At 33.7% G+C, this 20,563-nt stretch overlaps 3 protein-coding genes across 5 annotated transcripts in view; 2 read left to right on the forward strand and 1 right to left on the reverse strand.

The window, feature by feature from the left end:
- LOC134701793 (uncharacterized) overlaps positions 1-20,563 on the forward strand; it is a 75,784-nt gene that overhangs the window by 43,071 nt on the left and 12,150 nt on the right. The gene's annotated exons all lie outside the window — the stretch shown is intronic.
- Positions 92-7,349, forward strand: LOC134701804 (uncharacterized). 2 transcript variants are annotated; one of them, XM_063562924.1, is made up of 2 exons: positions 92-1,307; positions 3,626-7,349. In XM_063562924.1, exons 1-2 carry the CDS (start codon positions 482-484, stop codon positions 4,687-4,689), a joined length of 1,890 nt encoding a protein of 629 aa, XP_063418994.1. In that variant the 5' UTR covers positions 92-481; the 3' UTR covers positions 4,690-7,349. The 2 variants fall into 2 exon arrangements, with proteins under 2 accessions (XP_063418994.1, XP_063418995.1); XM_063562925.1 differs by having other exon boundaries at positions 3,568-3,757.
- On the reverse strand, positions 11,609-17,085 carry LOC134701808 (uncharacterized). Of its 2 annotated transcripts, none has more exons than XM_063562928.1 (2): positions 15,741-17,085; positions 11,609-13,422 (listed from the first exon to the last, which is right to left on the reverse strand). In XM_063562928.1, exons 1-2 carry the CDS (start codon positions 16,564-16,566, stop codon positions 12,359-12,361), a joined length of 1,890 nt encoding a protein of 629 aa, XP_063418998.1. In that variant the 5' UTR covers positions 16,567-17,085; the 3' UTR covers positions 11,609-12,358. The 2 variants fall into 2 exon arrangements, with proteins under 2 accessions (XP_063418998.1, XP_063418999.1); XM_063562929.1 differs by having other exon boundaries at positions 13,288-13,480.

Raw genomic sequence — 20,563 nt, forward strand, 5'->3', positions numbered from 1 at the left:
ACTGACATTCCAGCTTACACTTAATAATTAATGTGATAATAAAGATGCTGACATTATTGATACTTTTAATTACATACACAGACCACTTGGTACATCTTGAGGTTAAATCCCTGGCATTTGACACTTTGAAGTTACAACTGGAATCTCACTAGGAGGCACACTCTAATCTTTTCTTAATCAGATACATGTCATAAACAATCACAGTTGGTGAAGAAATGCAGATTATGATACCAGATCTTATAGAAAATAATTACACAACAATTAGTACATTATCTAAAGGTCAGTGAGGCCAGACTCCTCCCATTGTTGATTGATGTACCCTATCTGTGTGTGAAGCCATATGCATGGTCTTTGTATAATCACTTTCTTGGTTCATAGCAGGCTTGACTAGTTGATATAGTTTTACAGTGCTATTATTTAATTTATTATTCAATTTAAACAACTACTTATAACTTGGATTACTTTATTCACTCGTGACATAATGTCTGGCAGAGGAAAAGGTGTTCGCACAAGAAGGAATAGAGTTACTCCATATGCAAATTCAGCTATTTCTGATAGACAATGGGATTTAAACAATCCATCCAACTGGACTTCACAAAAATTTCGAGAAGAATTGGACAAAAAAGGCATAAAAACTCCAAGTTCTTTACCCAAATCGGTATTAAAACAACTATATATCGAAAATTCTAACACAAGTGGGATTACTACACCACAAATTCAACAAAACAGGACTATTTCTGACAATGATACATCCAATCTGTTGAGTACAGAACCTGAAGTAGCTGTAACAGACAGTGGGACCAATGTACAACCCTTAGCCTCTTTGGACATAAACAATATTCCTGTTCCCAATACTTCCTTGGCAGAACAGGACACAATGAGTGTAAACCATCAAGTAACAAGCAACAATACAGGTGGAATTACCAATGACATTCCAATGCAGAACTCTAATTTCAACAGTATGGCTACAATGTCTACCATGCTGGCACATTGTTTCAGTGGCTTTCAACAAAGTTTGAATCATTTTAACCAGAATTTAAACAAAGGGACCAATACTGACAGCAGTGGATTCAACCTTCAGCAATGGTATAAAGCTCAAAGTTCTACAACTAATCACATGGATCAAGTTCCGAATATTCCCATATTTCAAACAGGATTACAACAGGATTTGATTTATCCGTCTCCAACCGTACAGCAGTTAGATGCCCGAGACTCATCTTCTCAACATGGATTTCAAGGAGTGCGCTCAGATTCTTTTTCAAATGTGGATATCATTTCTCCTATTCTTCAAAAACAGATCATTGAGGGTAAGGATATTAACTTGGCATCTCTGTTAATACCAAAATATGAATGCCCCCAAACAAATAATATTTTGGCTAATGGTATAGAATTAAATGTTTCAGGAAAGCCTGATCCACGTTTGAACAGAAAGTTGTCTTTGCAGGAATTTATTAGGGCTTTTGGAAAATTTAAAAGGGTTATGACAACTGTTTTCCCAGATAGGCGTGCCGAATTGGACGCATATCAAGACGACATCATTGATATATGCAACTTTTTTGGAGATAAATTTTATGATTACCATAAAATGTTCTCTGCAAAAGCTGCAACTTTGTTAAGAGAAAAGTTTGTAAAAATTGATTGGAGTAAAAGGGATCGTGATATTTTAAATTTGGTTACAGCTGGGGCTAGCATAAACATTTGTAAAATCTGTAATATGGCAGATCATACCACAGCTTTCTGTTCACTACAAACTTCTGGGAATTACCAGTCACATTTTAACAAAAATTCAAGGCAGTTTGAAGCTTCCATTGATTCAGGTCCTTCATCGGATAAGTTAGACAAAAATGGCAGGACACGTGTATATTTCAAGGGGGAAGAGGTTTGCAACAATTTCAACACTGCCAGGGGGTGCACAAGGATAAACTGTTCCTATAGGCATGTCTGTTCTAAGTGTAACCTATCTAACCACTCCCTACCAAATTGCAGAGTCTCAAACAAAGGTGGAGAACAGAATTCACTTGCGAAACCCCTTTTACCTATTTCATCTCAGAATAGTGGGAAACATTTTAAAAAATGACTAGTATTAGAGGACTTTCCAAAGGAAGCTACTTCCCCTATTAATGTGGATAAGCTCGAAATTGAACTATTAAGTTATCCTGAAAAATCGTTTGTAAAATATTTATGCAATGGTCTACGAAAGGGTTTTGATACTATGATATCAGAAGTAAATTTACCTACTAAAGAATGCAGAAATAGTTTTTCAGCAAGGTCACAACCAGAAATTACAAGTGCCTTAATATCAGTTGAGGTAGAGAGAGGATACATGTATGGGCCTTTTAACAACCTCCCCTTTCAGAATTATAGGGTTAGTCCCATAGGGATAGCAGAGGGGAAATACTCAAACAAAAAACGCTTAATATTAGATTTATCCTCCCCTCACAATGAAGATGAACATTCAAGCATAAATGATTTGATTGATAAAAATAATTGTTCAATGTCCTATGTCAAGATAGATGATGCCATTGATATAATTTTGCGTCTAGGAAGGAACTCCTGGCTTTGTAAATTCGATATATCAGACGCATTCAAAATTTGTCCTATCTTTCCAAGCCAGTGGCCATTTTTCTGTATAAAATGGTGTGAGATGTATTATTTTTTTGTTAGATTAACCTTTGGTTGTCGTTCCAGCCCAAAAATTTTTGATCATGTGTCCCAAGCTATTTGCCACATAGCAAAACAAAATTACAAAATTCTAAACATATTACATTTGCTTGATGACTTTTTGACCATTGATTCACCATCAGCAGATGGAGAAAGAACAATGGCAATTATGATGATGATTTTTAAAAAGCTTAACATACCAGTAGCTAGCCACAAAACTATAGGTCCTGTCAAATGTTTAGAGTATCTGGGTATTATACTGGACACTGAAAAAATGGAAGCTCGACTACCAACTAATAAAGTTGAACGTATTTGTGAGTTCATCTCAAAAATTTATAGGAAGAGAAAATGCACTAAAAGGGAACTTTTACAGCTTTTAGGTCATCTAAATTTTGCTTCAAGGGTGATTCTTCCTGGTCGAACCTTTGTTTCATATCTTATTAATCTGTCCTGTACCGTCAATGATCTGCACCATTATGTTCACCTAACTAAGGAGTGCCGAACAGATTTATACTTTTGGTTGCGTTTTCTTAGCAATTGGAATGGAGTAAATATGTTTTACAATAAAGATTACATTTCAAGCTTCGACATGGAACTCTTTACAGATGCATCATCAACTAAAGGCTTCGGTGGTTATCATCAAGGAGAATGGTTTTCTTCTTCATGGTCAGGAAATTTGGAATTACCAGATGAGAAAAAATATTCAATGGCTTTCCTGGAACTGTATCCTATTGTAGTGGCAGCTATTCTATGGGGTTCCAAGTGGTCTAAAAAACGTATTCTTTTCTGGTGTGATAATGAGGCAACAGTTGCAATAGTGAAAAAAGGTCGCTCTAAATGCTTACAGATCATGAGTTTAATGCGACAATTAACATGGTGTGCCTGTAAATATAACTTTCATTTCAGTGCAAAACATGTACCAGGATATGAAAATGAAATAAGTGACGCTTTGTCTCGATTTCAGATGGACCGTTTCCGCAGGCTGGCTCCAAATGCAGCACTTCAACCTCATCAGTGCCCACCCAGTTCAGAAGTAATGTGGTCCTGAACAAAATAGTTCATCAACTTTGGGATATTGCTATTGCAAGCAAAACAAGAAGTGCATATGAAACTGGATTTAAACATTTTGAGAGATTTATGTTGCTGAACAATTTTAAATTTAATTATCTACCACCTATTTCAGAAGACATTTTGATTTATTTTACTGCATATTGTTTTCATTTTTTGAAACTACAGTATTCTACCATAAAATTGTATTTATGTGGAATAAGATACAAATATTTAAAAAATAATTGTAAGGATCCCTTAGAATCTGACAACAACACACCCTTAGATAGACTCTCCTACATTTTGAACTCTGTCAAAAAACTTCAAAAACCAAATAACAAGAAAAGATTACCTATCACTTTCGAAATTTTAGAGAAAATTATATTTCGTCTAAGGCAAGGTGTGTTTACCCCTTTTATTGATTTAATGCTAGAAGCAGTATGTACTGTAGGTTTTTATGGCTTTATGAGATGTGGAGAATTTACTGTCTTGAAAGCCAACCAATTTGACCCATCTGTTAATTTATGTATTGGAGATATTATTTTGCATAAAGATATGATAATTTTGAAATTGAAACAGTCTAAAACAGACCCTTTCAGGAAAGGTGTAGATATTCAACTCCATAAAGTAAAAAATCAAATTTGTCCTTTTAAAATCTTAGTCAAATATTTACAAGTTAGAGAGAGTCTTAAACAAGGTCTCCCATCTGATCCACTTTTTATCTCACAAAATGCTTTGGCATTAGAAAGGAATTATTTCATTAATTGTATAAAACAAGTACTTAGTATATGTGGCTTCAATCCTGATCACTATAATGGTCATAGCCTACGCATAGGAGCTGCCACTACTGCAGGTAAAGCACATATTGAAGACCATTTGGTCAAAACACTAGGACGCTGGTCCTCTGATAGTTACTGCAGGTATATAAGAGTGTCATCTACTTCAATTAAATATGCACAAGAATTGTTAGGAAAATATTAACATGAACATAATAATGTCTTTAGAATGCAGATCTACACATTCATGTACATAGATTTTTCCATTGTTATTTTTTATATATATATTTTTTTTCTTTTTTTTTTCTTTCTCATGACTTTATTGAAGGTGAAAAAATCTTAATCCTAAATCCTTGGGGGCACTCAGCTGTTTCCATCTGAGTTTTTGGACCTTGATGGAATTTTATCACTGGTTATTTCTAAAATTTCATTCATCCCCAAGCATTTCGGGGAAAAATTTTATCAAATTTATTCCAGCGCCAGTTTGATAGACCCCTGCTACTTCACAAGTACATGGGCTATCCCCATGCAGACCTTGCACACACCGGCTGCAGATGAGACGCCTAGTCTCATCACCTAAGTGGAGAACCCTCGCTTCACATTCCCCGGCTGGCGTATTGTCGGGCAGGCAGGTTCTTCCTCACACTGGAGGTTGCAAGCTGACTTGCTCAGGCAGGAACTCAAAATTGTTCTATATGCTGAGTGTTTCCCTAAGGCCAAAACCAGATTGATTAATTGTTTTTTATAATAAAATTATTATTCATTCTAATATATCTTTCTGCTTTAAGCCAGTATGATTTGCTAAGACCATGTTTTGGTTTACACACAGATATCCCTTATGTTACATTTGGTATTGTTTTTCGGAGCTGGTATTTGCTCAATTACAAGGATGAGATCTGGACTTTAATTGAGATTTGTTCTATTATGAGAGTTTTACTTTGAGTAAGTGTAGAGTCAAGACTTGCTCATTAATACAAACAGAAGAAAAATTTTTACCTCAAAAGTTACACCTGTTAAAATATAAGTTGATGTGATCATTAAACATTTCATCTTATCAATGGAAGGCTTGCTTATTGATGCCTTGATCTTGGGAAAGGTAAATAAATTTGTGTCTCTAAAAATTTGGTAAGCCTGCCACTGGTGACCTGAAATGTTTTGATCACTGACACTGGAGCAAAGACGAGAAGTATTGGCAACCACTCACTCCAACAACTATACAAATTATACAACATCATACTAAAAGTACAGAAACAATATTTCACTTTATGAGACTCAATGAATATAAAACATTACACTTAGAAAAACAAATAGGAGACTACAGAATAGAATAACAATAGGAGACAACAGATTACAAACTTGGCTTGTTTGTATAAATATGGTACTTATATATAATAATATAAGTACTGTTTATACAAACTGACATTCCAGCTTACACTTAATAATTAATGTGATAATAAAGATGCTGACATTATTGATACTTTTAATTAACATACACAGACCACTTGGTACATCTTGAGGTTAAATCCCTGGCATTTGACACTTTGAAGTTACAACTGGAATCTCACTAGGAGGCACACTCTAATCTTTTCTTAATCAGATACATGTCATAAACAATCACAGTTGGTGAAGAAATGCAGATTATGATACCAGATCTTATAGAAAATAATTACACAACAATTAGTACATTATCTAAAGGTCAGTGAGGCCAGACTCCTCCCATTGTTGATTGATGTACCCTATCTGTGTGTGAAGCCATATGCATGGTCTTTGTATAATCACTTTCTTGGTTCATAGCAGGCTTGACTAGTTGATATAGTTTTACAGTGCTATTATTTAATTTACCACCCGCCATCCACCTACCTAACACCTTCAATAATGTTTCATGACAAGGGAAACATCTCAGTTTTTACTAGTGATATATATTTTATTTTTAATTTCAATTCCTTGATGGAATTTTATCACTGGTTATTTCTAAAATTTCATTCATCCCCAAGCATTTCGGGGAAAAATTTTATCAAATTTATTCCAGCGCCAGTTTGATAGACCCCTGCTACTTCACAAGTACATGGGCTATCCCCATGCAGACCTTGCACACACCGGCTGCAGATGAGACGCCTAGTCTCATCACCTAAGTGGAGAACCCTCGCTTCACATTCCCCGGCTGGCGTATTGTCGGGCAGGCAGGTTCTTCCTCACACTGGAGGTTGCAAGCTGACTTGCTCAGGCAGGAACTCAAAATTGTTCTATATGCTGAGTGTTTCCCTAAGGCCAAAACCAGATTGATTAATTGTTTTTTATAATAAAATTATTATTCATTCTAATATATCTTTCTGCTTTAAGCCAGTATGATTTGCTAAGACCATGTTTTGGTTTACACACAGATATCCCTTATGTTACATTTGGTATTGTTTTTCGGAGCTGGTATTTGCTCAATTACAAGGATGAGATCTGGACTTTAATTGAGATTTGTTCTATTATGAGAGTTTTACTTTGAGTAAGTGTAGAGTCAAGACTTGCTCATTAATACAAACAGAAGAAAAATTTTTACCTCAAAAGTTACACCTGTTAAAATATAAGTTGATGTGATCATTAAACATTTCATCTTATCAATGGAAGGCTTGCTTATTGATGCCTTGATCTTGGGAAAGGTAAATAAATTTGTGTCTCTAAAAATTTGGTAAGCCTGCCACTGGTGACCTGAAATGTTTTGATCACTGACACTGGAGCAAAGACGAGAAGTATTGGCAACCACTCACTCCAACAACTATACAAATTATACAACATCATACTAAAAGTACAGAAACAATATTTCACTTTATGAGACTCAATGAATATAAAACATTACACTTAGAAAAACAAATAGGAGACTACAGAATAGAATAACAATAGGAGACAACAGATTACAAACTTGGCTTGTTTGTATAAACGTCTCCATATAAGAAAATAAATTTTGAAAAGTGCACCACAAGAAACAAAATAATGTGTTTCGGCTCTATACCTGTTCGAACGCATGTTCGTCGTCGCCTGTATTCTGTCATTTATTAATATATGAACATCAAATTAAAAAACCTTCAATACACTTGAGAAAAAATACTTCTTCATTCTGAAAAAAACACATTAATAGTATTTCAACAACAATTCTTTTTTTACCAATGTTGTCCATTAAACACAACAAATACTATGATTCCCGTGTAATCAATTATGTAATATGACACGTGTCAAACGGTTCATTGACTTTCGGCACATCAAAGAAATACGGGCACGTGTCTAAATAATGTTGAATATCTTATTCATCTATGATTATTTTTCTACAAAAATTGAAATTTATGCATTAAATATCATTCTCTACCATAATATGAAAAGAAATTGCATGTAACAGCACCCCATCTAGTCCTTAGTGGCATGTTATAAGTCCTTAGTGCACTAAGGACTCCTTAGCAGTGTTAGATCGACGCACCCTTAAAATGACATATAATTATAAAATTTGATTTATGATTTTTTACAAAGTCTTTTTCTAGATGCCATATCCGTTGTGATAGTATCATTCCATCAGGTCCTTAGTGCACATTTTTGTTCTTAGTGAACTAAGGAGGTCCTTTGCAGTATTTCTACGAATCACATGATTTACATGTATGCTGATGGAAAAGTCGCACATGTTTTTATTAGTAGGACGAAAGTCACAAAAATGTAATCCAATTGTACACGTTGGGAAAAAGTCTGTGAGAAAGGTTTAAATATTTTTATTTAACATCTTCATATTTTTATCTGCGAAATCATAATTTCGCTAGCCGTTAAGACGGAACGATATTCCATACCGCAGATACCATTTAATGATAGACTTTGTAATTTTTTTAGTTCGAACTGTGTGGAAAACAAAATACATGTTTTAATGGTCTGTCCCGTTTATATACAGACTTCCGATATGAACTTTTTCAAACATCACGTGAACATATTAACTTTGACAGAATGAAAACTGTTTGTACACACGTGCGTGATAAACGGTCCATGATTGAATGATCATGAATTTCAATCGATTACACAGATTGTAATCAATATTGAACGTGGCACGTGTCGATAAAATATTAATTTTGTAATTCTTATTAATTATTAATATAAAATATTGAATTATTTATTTTGAAATAGTTTACTTCTATAATTCATTCCTAATAGTGCCAATTATATCATATTGTCTGGTCCCTTGTACTTGCATCACTTTTTATTAAAATTTTCATCAGAATCTTTCGACAATTTCGATCACACAGATGAAGCTTTAAAAAGTTGAAAAATATTTTCACGAGTCAAACAGTTGACGCGCTTTCTTTATCGTGTTTAAGCATGCGAGAATGTATTCTTAAAAAAATCTAAGAGACACAGAAAACGTAATACTACTAGTTTACGAAATCATTCAATTTTGCATAAAGATGATAACTCTAACTTAAAAAAAAACGTTCAGAAATATGAAAAGGAAAAGATGGAATTCCTTCTTGAACAAAATACAAAACTAGTAAACGGTGAATGTATATGTACTACTGTAGACTTTGTTATGATGACCTTTAACTTAATAAATATATATTTTTTATTATTTCAATCAACAGGTAAACCTTAATTAATTTTTTTTCCGGAAAAGTAAGATATTTATTTGCGGAAATGTAATTTTTTTTTTTCCCGGAATCGTCATTTTTTTTTCTCTGGAAAAGTAATACCAGAGACATATAATATTATATGTCTCTGGTAATACCAATTTGCGGAAACGTAAAAACGCCGCTACTAATTTCGGAAAAGTAATGCACGAAAATGCAAACGTGAAGTTGGATTTTTGGGAGAAAAAAATAACTACTAAAGGACATGTTAGCGCCGACATGAGTTGTATGAAAAGATTTCCAAAACAACCATATCATTAAGAAGGAATGTTTACATGCTATACTCTCGTACTAGTATTACACATTTCTTGTGGCGTTCACCTTAGACACACATCGTTTTAACGATGTTTAACAAGAATACCCATATTTAGTGGACAGGCAATTTATTCTTTTTTTCTGTTATTGAATACCGAGAAAGAAAATAAATCCCGAAATTAATTTGGAACTTTGATACTCACTAGTTTCCCATCAAAATATTCACAATTAATGTTCGTCCAGTGGCATATATAACAATTTTATACAAACAAGCCAAGTTTGTAATCTGTTGTCACCTATTGTTATTCTTTTCTGTAGTCTCCTATTTGTTTTTCTAAGTGTAATGTTTTATATTCATTGAGTCTCATAAAGTGAAATATTGTTTCTGTACTTTTAGTATGATGTTGTATAATTTGTATAGTTGTTGGAGTGAGTGGTTGCCAATACTTCTCGTCTTTGCTCCAGTGTCAGTGATCAAAACATTTCAGGTCACCAGTGGCAGGCTTACCAAATTTTTAGAGACACAAATTTATTTACCTTTCCCAAGATCAAGGCATCAATAAGCAAGCCTTCCATTGATAAGATGAAATGTTTAATGATCACATCAACTTATATTTTAACAGGTGTAACTTTTGAGGTAAAATGTTTTCTTCTGTTTGTATTAATGAGCAAGTCTTGACTCTACACTTACTCAAAGTAAAACTCTCATAATAGAACAAATCTCAATTAAAGTCCAGATCTCATCCTTGTAATTGAGCAAATACCAGCTCCGAAAAACAATACCAAATGTAACATAAGGGATATCTGTGTGTAAACCAAAACATGGTCTTAGCAAATCATACTGGCTTAAAGCAGAAAGATATATTAGAATGAATAATAATTTTATTATAAAAAACAATTAATCAATCTGGTTTTGGCCTTAGGGAAACACTCAGCATATAGAACAATTTTGAGTTCCTGCCTGAGCAAGTCAGCTTGCAACCTCCAGTGTGAGGAAGAACCTGCCTGCCCGACAATACGCCAGCCGGGGAATGTGAAGCGAGGGTTCTCCACTTAGGTGATGAGACTAGGCGTCTCATCTGCAGCCGGTGTGTGCAAGGTCTGCATGGGGATAGCCCATGTACTTGTGAAGTAGCAGGGGTCTATCAAACTGGCGCTGGAATAAATTTGATAAAATTTTTCCCCGAAATGCTTGGGGATGAATGAAATTTTAGAAATAACCAGTGATAAAATTCCATCAAGGAATTGAAATTAAAAATAAAATATATATCACTAGTAAAAACTGAGATGTTTCCCTTGTCATGAAACATTATTGAAGGTGTTAGGTAGGTGGATGGCGGGTGGTAAATTAAATAATAGCACTGTAAAACTATATCAACTAGTCAAGCCTGCTATGAACCAAGAAAGTGATTATACAAAGACCATGCATATGGCTTCACACACAGATAGGGTACATCAATCAACAATGGGAGGAGTCTGGCCTCACTGACCTTTAGATAATGTACTAATTGTTGTGTAATTATTTTCTATAAGATCTGGTATCATAATCTGCATTTCTTCACCAACTGTGATTGTTTATGACATGTATCTGATTAAGAAAAGATTAGAGTGTGCCTCCTAGTGAGATTCCAGTTGTAACTTCAAAGTGTCAAATGCCAGGGATTTAACCTCAAGATGTACCAAGTGGTCTGTGTATGTAATTAAAAGTATCAATAATGTCAGCATCTTTATTATCACATTAATTATTAAGTGTAAGCTGGAATGTCAGTTTGTATAAACAGTACTTATATTATTATATATAAGTACCATATTTATACAAACAAGCCAAGTTTGTAATCTGTTGTCACCTATTGTTATTCTTTTCTGTAGTCTCCTATTTGTTTTTCTAAGTGTAATGTTTTATATTCATTGAGTCTCATAAAGTGAAATATTGTTTCTGTACTTTTAGTATGATGTTGTATAATTTGTATAGTTGTTGGAGTGAGTGGTTGCCAATACTTCTCGTCTTTGCTCCAGTGTCAGTGATCAAAACATTTCAGGTCACCAGTGGCAGGCTTACCAAATTTTTAGAGACACAAATTTATTTACCTTTCCCAAGATCAAGGCATCAATAAGCAAGCCTTCCATTGATAAGATGAAATGTTTAATGATCACATCAACTTATATTTTAACAGGTGTAACTTTTGAGGTAAAATGTTTTCTTCTGTTTGTATTAATGAGCAAGTCTTGACTCTACACTTACTCAAAGTAAAACTCTCATAATAGAACAAATCTCAATTAAAGTCCAGATCTCATCCTTGTAATTGAGCAAATACCAGCTCCGAAAAACAATACCAAATGTAACATAAGGGATATCTGTGTGTAAACCAAAACATGGTCTTAGCAAATCATACTGGCTTAAAGCAGAAAGATATATTAGAATGAATAATAATTTTATTATAAAAAACAATTAATCAATCTGGTTTTGGCCTTAGGGAAACACTCAGCATATAGAACAATTTTGAGTTCCTGCCTGAGCAAGTCAGCTTGCAACCTCCAGTGTGAGGAAGAACCTGCCTGCCCGACAATACGCCAGCCGGGGAATGTGAAGCGAGGGTTCTCCACTTAGGTGATGAGACTAGGCGTCTCATCTGCAGCCGGTGTGTGCAAGGTCTGCATGGGGATAGCCCATGTACTTGTGAAGTAGCAGGGGTCTATCAAACTGGCGCTGGAATAAATTTGATAAAATTTTTCCCCGAAATGCTTGGGGATGAATGAAATTTTAGAAATAACCAGTGATAAAATTCCATCAAGGTCCAAAAACTCAGATGGAAACAGCTGAGTGCCCCCAAGGATTTAGGATTAAGATTTTTTCACCTTCAATAAAGTCATGAGAAAGAAAAAAAAAAGAAAAAAAATATATATATAAAAAATAACAATGGAAAAATCTATGTACATGAATGTGTAGATCTGCATTCTAAAGACATTATTATGTTCATGTTAATATTTTCCTAACAATTCTTGTGCATATTTAATTGAAGTAGATGACACTCTTATATACCTGCAGTAACTATCAGAGGACCAGCGTCCTAGTGTTTTGACCAAATGGTCTTCAATATGTGCTTTACCTGCAGTAGTGGCAGCTCCTATGCGTAGGCTATGACCATTATAGTGATCAGGATTGAAGCCACATATACTAAGTACTTGTTTTATACAATTAATGAAATAATTCCTTTCTAATGCCAAAGCATTTTGTGAGATAAAAAGTGGATCAGATGGGAGACCTTGTTTAAGACTCTCTCTAACTTGTAAATATTTGACTAAGATTTTAAAAGGACAAATTTGATTTTTTACTTTATGGAGTTGAATATCTACACCTTTCCTGAAAGGGTCTGTTTTAGACTGTTTCAATTTCAAAATTATCATATCTTTATGCAAAATAATATCTCCAATACATAAATTAACAGATGGGTCAAATTGGTTGGCTTTCAAGACAGTAAATTCTCCACATCTCATAAAGCCATAAAAACCTACAGTACATACTGCTTCTAGCATTAAATCAATAAAAGGGGTAAACACACCTTGCCTTAGACGAAATATAATTTTCTCTAAAATTTCGAAAGTGATAGGTAATCTTTTCTTGTTATTTGGTTTTTGAAGTTTTTTGACAGAGTTCAAAATGTAGGAGAGTCTATCTAAGGGTGTGTTGTTGTCAGATTCTAAGGGATCCTTACAATTATTTTTTAAATATTTGTATCTTATTCCACATAAATACAATTTTATGGTAGAATACTGTAGTTTCAAAAAATGAAAACAATATGCAGTAAAATAAATCAAAATGTCTTCTGAAATAGGTGGTAGATAATTAAATTTAAAATTGTTCAGCAACATAAATCTCTCAAAATGTTTAAATCCAGTTTCATATGCACTTCTTGTTTTGCTTGCAATAGCAATATCCCAAAGTTGATGAACTATTTTGTTCAGGACCACATTACTTCTGAACTGGGTGGGCACTGATGAGGTTGAAGTGCTGCATTTGGAGCCAGCCTGCGGAAACGGTCCATCTGAAATCGAGACAAAGCGTCACTTATTTCATTTTCATATCCTGGTACATGTTTTGCACTGAAATGAAAGTTATATTTACAGGCACACCATGTTAATTGTCGCATTAAACTCATGATCTGTAAGCATTTAGAGCGACCTTTTTTCACTATTGCAACTGTTGCCTCATTATCACACCAGAAAAGAATACGTTTTTTAGACCACTTGGAACCCCATAGAATAGCTGCCACTACAATAGGATACAGTTCCAGGAAAGCCATTGAATATTTTTTCTCATCTGGTAATTCCAAATTTCCTGACCATGAAGAAGAAAACCATTCTCCTTGATGATAACCGCCGAAGCCTTTAGTTGATGATGCATCTGTAAAGAGTTCCATGTCGAAGCTTGAAATGTAATCTTTATTGTAAAACATATTTACTCCATTCCAATTGCTAAGAAAACGCAACCAAAAGTATAAATCTGTTCGGCACTCCTTAGTTAGGTGAACATAATGGTGCAGATCATTGACGGTACAGGACAGATTAATAAGATATGAAACAAAGGTTCGACCAGGAAGAATCACCCTTGAAGCAAAATTTAGATGACCTAAAAGCTGTAAAAGTTCCCTTTTAGTGCATTTTCTTTTCCTATAAATTTTTGAGATGAACTCACAAATACGTTCAACTTTATTAGTTGGTAGTCGAGCTTCCATTTTTTCAGTGTCCAGTATAATACCCAGATACTCTAAACATTTGACAGGACCTATAGTTTTGTGGCTAGCTACTGGTATGTTAAGCTTTTTAAAAATCATCATCATAATTGCCATTGTTCTTTCTCCATCTGCTGATGGTGAATCAATGGTCAAAAAGTCATCAAGCAAATGTAATATGTTTAGAATTTTGTAATTTTGTTTTGCTATGTGGCAAATAGCTTGGGACACATGATCAAAAATTTTTGGGCTGGAACGACAACCAAAGGTTAATCTAACAAAAAAATAATACATCTCACACCATTTTATACAGAAAAATGGCCACTGGCTTGGAAAGATAGGACAAATTTTGAATGCGTCTGATATATCGAATTTACAAAGCCAGGAGTTCCTTCCTAGACGCAAAATTATATCAATGGCATCATCTATCTTGACATAGGACATTGAACAATTATTTTTATCAATCAAATCATTTATGCTTGAATGTTCATCATCATTGTGAGGGGAGGATAAATCTAATATTAAGCGTTTTTTGTTTGAGTATTTCCCCTCTGCTATCCCTATGGGACTAACCCTATAATTCTGAAAGGGGAGGTTGTTAAAAGGCCCATACATGTATCCTCTCTCTACCTCAACTGATATTAAGGCACTTGTAATTTCTGGTTGTGACCTTGCTGAAAAACTATTTCTGCATTCTTTAGTAGGTAAATTTACTTCTGATATCATAGTATCAAAACCCTTTCGTAGACCATTGCATAAATATTTTACAAACGATTTTTCAGGATAACTTAATAGTTCAATTTCGAGCTTATCCACATTAATAGGGGAAGTAGCTTCCTTTGGAAAGTCCTCTAATACTAGTCATTTTTTAAAATGTTTCCCACTATTCTGAGATGAAATAGGTAAAAGGGGTTTCGCAAGTGAATTCTGTTCTCCACCTTTGTTTGAGACTCTGCAATTTGGTAGGGAGTGGTTAGATAGGTTACACTTAGAACAGACATGCCTATAGGAACAGTTTATCCTTGTGCACCCCCTGGCAGTATTGAAATTGTTGCAAACCTCTTCCCCCTTGAAATATACACGTGTTCTGCCATTTTTGTCTAACTTATCCGATGAAGGACCTGAATCAATGGAAGCTTCAAACTGCCTTGAATTTTTGTTAAAATGTGACTGGTAATTCCCAGAAGTTTGTAGTGAACAGAAAGCTGTGGTATGATCTGCCATATTACAGATTTTACAAATGTTTATGCTAGCCCCAGCTGTAACCAAATTTAAAATATCACGATCCCTTTTACTCCAATCAATTTTAACAAACTTTTCTCTTAACAAAGTTGCAGCTTTTGCAGAGAACATTTTATGGTAATCATAAAATTTATCTCCAAAAAAGTTGCATATATCAATGATGTCGTCTTGATATGCGTCCAATTCGGCACGCCTATCTGGGAAAACAGTTGTCATAACCCTTTTAAATTTTCCAAAAGCCCTAATAAATTCCTGCAAAGACAACTTTCTGTTCAAACGTGGATCAGGCTTTCCTGAAACATTTAATTCTATACCATTAGCCAAAATATTATTTGTTTGGGGGCATTCATATTTTGGTATTAACAGAGATGCCAAGTTAATATCCTTACCCTCAATGATCTGTTTTTGAAGAATAGGAGAAATGATATCCACATTTGAAAAAGAATCTGAGCGCACTCCTTGAAATCCATGTTGAGAAGATGAGTCTCGGGCATCTAACTGCTGTACGGTTGGAGACGGATAAATCAAATCCTGTTGTAATCCTGTTTGAAATATGGGAATATTCGGAACTTGATCCATGTGATTAGTTGTAGAACTTTGAGCTTTATACCATTGCTGAAGGTTGAATCCACTGCTGTCAGTATTGGTCCCTTTGTTTAAATTCTGGTTAAAATGATTCAAACTTTGTTGAAAGCCACTGAAACAATGTGCCAGCATGGTAGACATTGTAGCCATACTGTTGAAATTAGAGTTCTGCATTGGAATGTCATTGGTAATTCCACCTGTATTGTTGCTTGTTACTTGATGGTTTACACTCATTGTGTCCTGTTCTGCCAAGGAAGTATTGGGAACAGGAATATTGTTTATGTCCAAAGAGGCTAAGGGTTGTACATTGGTCCCACTGTCTGTTACAGCTACTTCAGGTTCTGTACTCAACAGATTGGATGTATCATTGTCAGAAATAGTCCTGTTTTGTTGAATTTGTGGTGTAGTAATCCCACTTGTGTTAGAATTTTCGATATATAGTTGTTTTAATACCGATTTGGGTAAAGAACTTGGAGTTTTTATGCCTTTTTTGTCCAATTCTTCTCGAAATTTTTGTGAAGTCCAGTTGGATGGATTGTTTAAATCCCATTGTCTATCAGAAATAGCTGAATTTGCATATGGAGTAACTCTATTCCTTCTTGTGCGAACACCTTTTCCTCTGCCAGACATTATGTCACGAGTGAATAAAGTAATCCAAGTTATAAGTAGTTGTTTAAATTGAATAATAAATTAAATAATAGCACTGTAAAACTATATCAACTAGTCAAGCCTGCTATGAACCAAGAAAGTGATTATACAAAGACCATGCATATGGCTTCACACACAGATAGGGTACATCAATCAACAATGGGAGGAGTCTGGCCTCACTGACCTTTAGATAATGTACTAATTGTTGTGTAATTATTTTCTATAAGATCTGGTATCATAATCTGCATTTCTTCACCAACTGTGATTGTTTATGACATGTATCTGATTAAGAAAAGATTAGAGTGTGCCTCCTAGTGAGATTCCAGTTGTAACTTCAAAGTGTCAAATGCCAGGGATTTAACCTCAAGATGTACCAAGTGGTCTGTGTATGTTAATTAAAAGTATCAATAATGTCAGCATCTTTATTATCACATTAATTATTAAGTGTAAGCTGGAATGTCAGTTTGTATAAACAGTACTTATATTATTATATATAAGTACCATATTAAGCAATGTATTACTGGACAACACGTAATCAATAAGATAATAAACTTTTTACTACATGCAACCACCCTTGTGCGTTTGCTATGGTACTTTTTCAAAATTTTATCCTTTTTTTAATTTACATATGAAGACGTTTGAACAATGTATTTGGGGACAAAAAAAATCCATCTGATAAAAAAATATTTACTACATGTAACCAAACTTATTTAATGCAAGCTACAAGAAAACAGACGGATTTAGACAGAAATCATGTTTTTGTGCGTATGCTATGGTTCATTTTTAAATTTTATTATCATATGAAGAACACGTTTGAGCAATATATTTCTGGACAAAAACGAGTTCAATACGATAATAAATTTTTGCAACCAATTATAAAAAATGATGTGGTAGGGTTGGTGATGAGACAACTATTCACAAGAGACAAAATGACACAGAAATTAATAACTTTAAGTTACCCATACGGCCTTCAACAGTGAGTAATTTTTACAAAGCACTCTCAACATTATATCTTTAACTTTAAATTAACAAATGCAGGAAATTATTCGTAAATAATATACTAAACATTGTGGAACATTTTGAAAAACATTTCTCTTTCATATATTAAAAATAAAACCTAATCTGACTAAAATTCGTTAGATGATTATTTTAAACTTCTTTTACTTTTAGAAGAAGAAAAAAGACTATTGTCAAACAATTTCAAATTAATAAGTACCGCCTTTGTAAACTGATATCAAACTGGTTGAAAACTAGTGTTTTTGATAAATCACAAGGACGCCACATGATTTTTTATCAATTCAATCGTTTTTCGTACTAGTACATAAAAAGCAGTAATAGAAAGTGGACAAATAAAAATCATGATTTATAGTTTTTTTTCGGAATTTACTCATGTTTTAGTGAAGCCACTCGTAACGCATCTTTGTCGGAATTAAAATAAAAACAAAAAAATTATAAATATATATATTCATTTTGTCTTCATGTCTCTTACATAAACATTTTACCAAGCTGACCACACTCTTACTTATTAGTTGGCGCGCATCAACATTAAAACCTATGGCAAATAACTATGTCGGGAAATAAATGAAACAAATGCAAAATAATTTGTCCTTTTAATCATTTTAACTTTTAGATAAGAACAACACATTTTATTTTGATAATCAAGTATTAATCTTTTCGATACAATTGTCAATTTCTTAAATTAAAGAATATATGATTGTTTAATCAGTTGTTATATTATTTGGCACGTGTCAATCGGTTCATTGATTTTCGGTATATCAAAGAAAAATGGGCACGTGCCTAGAAAATGTTGAATATCTTTTTTATTTATGATTATTTTTCTATAAAATTTGAAATTTATGCATTAAATATCAATCTTTAACAGAATATGCAAAAATAACACGTATAACAGTAGTCCTTCTAGTCCTTAGTGGCATTGTATAGTCCTTAGTGCACTAAGGAGTCCTTAGCAGTGTTTAGACGTACCGCATTTTTAGTTAGAAAGTTATCAAATATTTTCTCGACACGTGCTTCAATCAGTTGATTGACACCTTTAGTGTAATTAGTAGAAATTCATGTTCGCTCAACCCTGCCCCGTTTATAATCCGCTTGTATATATCGATTTTAACATGTATATGGTATTTCAAATTTTTCTCTAGTTTTTTTTTCGTTTGTTTGTTTCTGCCGTGTTTATTCTGTCTGGTAATTTTTTTTACTTCTAAGGTAATAGTGTCTTCTCAAATATTTTCAGTTTTTGGAAATGTTTATCCTTTCTTTTTAATTTAAGTGTACACACTTCACGGAAAGTTGAGGTTTAATACTTGGTTGCCTAACGTCCAGTGGCTCTATACTTCATTTATTTTTCTGATGTCAGAAACCATGCCTCGCCGCAAGGTTTTTAAACGGATAGAACACAGGCAAATGCAAAATGAGTGGAATAAACCTGATACAAAACATTGCAGTGTCAACTCTATATCTAAATTTGAGTAAGAATTGAAAACAAAAACCAATATCTTTTGGTAGGAAATTAGATATTAACGCAATTGCGATGCTCTGCTTAATTCTAAAACTATGAAATTTTTCCAGCTTTATTACAAATGACCTGTTTTGTAAATGTGTGTCAGATATTGTGGATCGGTACGTCTAAATAACAACACAGGACTTCCTGTACGAATAGGGACATAAAAAGTATACCCAAGGCAAGTTAAAGATATGCATCCGGCACTTTATTTATTTCAAAAAATATTCGTGTATTGAAAAATGTGTGTAAATTAATTAGAATTATCAAAATGGATGTATGTTCTCCAAGTTGATCCCCAATCTCTAATTCTTGTTGCTCGTTTTGTGCAAACTTGTCATGCGCAAAATCTGTATGTTATTATATGTAAAAATATCTGTCCTTGTACCATTAACTTGGTTTTATAAGAAATAAAGAATCTTGATAGAAAATTTAATTTTTGATCTTATACTTTTGGTTTTGATAAAATCAATTCAATATTTGAGAAGCGTTAAATACACTTTTCGTTTTGTTTCAACTTTATAATGAAACTCGTCCTCAATTTCACCTAATTTTACATATTAAAGTATATATATAATAAATAAAACGTTCTCTTTAACTATTTTGCCATCTACCAATTTCAATAGACATTTTTTTAATTGTGTTCCAAGTTCTAAATCTACAAAAGAATAACTATTTTTGTAACATTGAATACCAAAGAAAGCTTCGCAAGTTAAACTGTTTTTTGGCATAATTGTTTCTATTCCCCCTTTTCTGAAACTCCTGATAGAATAGAACATCACAAAACAGCTTTATAATACACATGCACATTTGTTTAAAAAAAAAAATTTCGCCGTTAAAACTCATCCTTGTCCCGTATGACATTTCCTGAAAGAGTGGAAATCTGAAATAATTATTTTATTAAGCTTATATCTTTATTGCGGTAGCCTATTATTGAAAAAGGGTATAATTTTAAATTTTATGAAGTAAGATTCATACCACCAGAGACATTCAATATACTAGTAAACAAAAGAAACGACACAAGGCAATACATTAATCATATTACATAAAATTAGATACAAAAGCTTTGCTCATTGTGGAAAGCCGTAAGGTGAACTACATGTATAGTTGTTAATTTATGTCATTCGTCTCTTTGGCAATCATACCACATCTTCTTTTTTTATATAAATTTGCGTTCATCAGCTTCATGTGAACCTTGGTGGAAAGCATTTGTTTGAAGTTGTCTCTTTCACAATCGAACCACATCTACTTTTTATTCTGTCCAAAACCGGGAATTATATCTGCATTAGGCAGTGATTAAAAAGCAACAGCATAAAGCATCGTAGTGGCCATTTTAGCCTGTTAACTAATTTTCACGTTGGTAGGAATAGGGGGGGAGGGGGGCTTTACTTTTTCAGCAAGGTTAAGTCGAAAGCCGAGCTGATGAAGTCAAGAGTGGACAATATTTCTGTGCTCAAGTCTGTC

Source organism: Mytilus trossulus, unplaced genomic scaffold (assembly GCF_036588685.1).
Source record: "Mytilus trossulus isolate FHL-02 unplaced genomic scaffold, PNRI_Mtr1.1.1.hap1 h1tg000343l___fragment_1__unscaffolded, whole genome shotgun sequence".
NCBI lineage: Eukaryota > Metazoa > Mollusca > Bivalvia > Mytilida > Mytilidae > Mytilus > Mytilus trossulus.

What these genes read in the sequence shown, in the direction of transcription:
- LOC134701804 (XM_063562924.1), top strand. Translation starts at nt 482, where the DNA reads ATGTCTGGCAGAGGAAAAGGTGTTCGCACAAGAAGGAATAGAGTTACT. An exon ending in TCAAAAACAGATCATTGAGG is followed by an intron (nt 1,308 to 3,625) that starts GTAAGGATATTA and finishes TCTCGATTTCAG; the next exon opens with ATGGACCGTTTCCGCAGGCT.
- LOC134701808 (XM_063562928.1), bottom strand. Translation starts at nt 16,566, where the DNA reads ATGTCTGGCAGAGGAAAAGGTGTTCGCACAAGAAGGAATAGAGTTACT. An exon ending in TCAAAAACAGATCATTGAGG is followed by an intron (nt 13,423 to 15,740) that starts GTAAGGATATTA and finishes TCTCGATTTCAG; the next exon opens with ATGGACCGTTTCCGCAGGCT.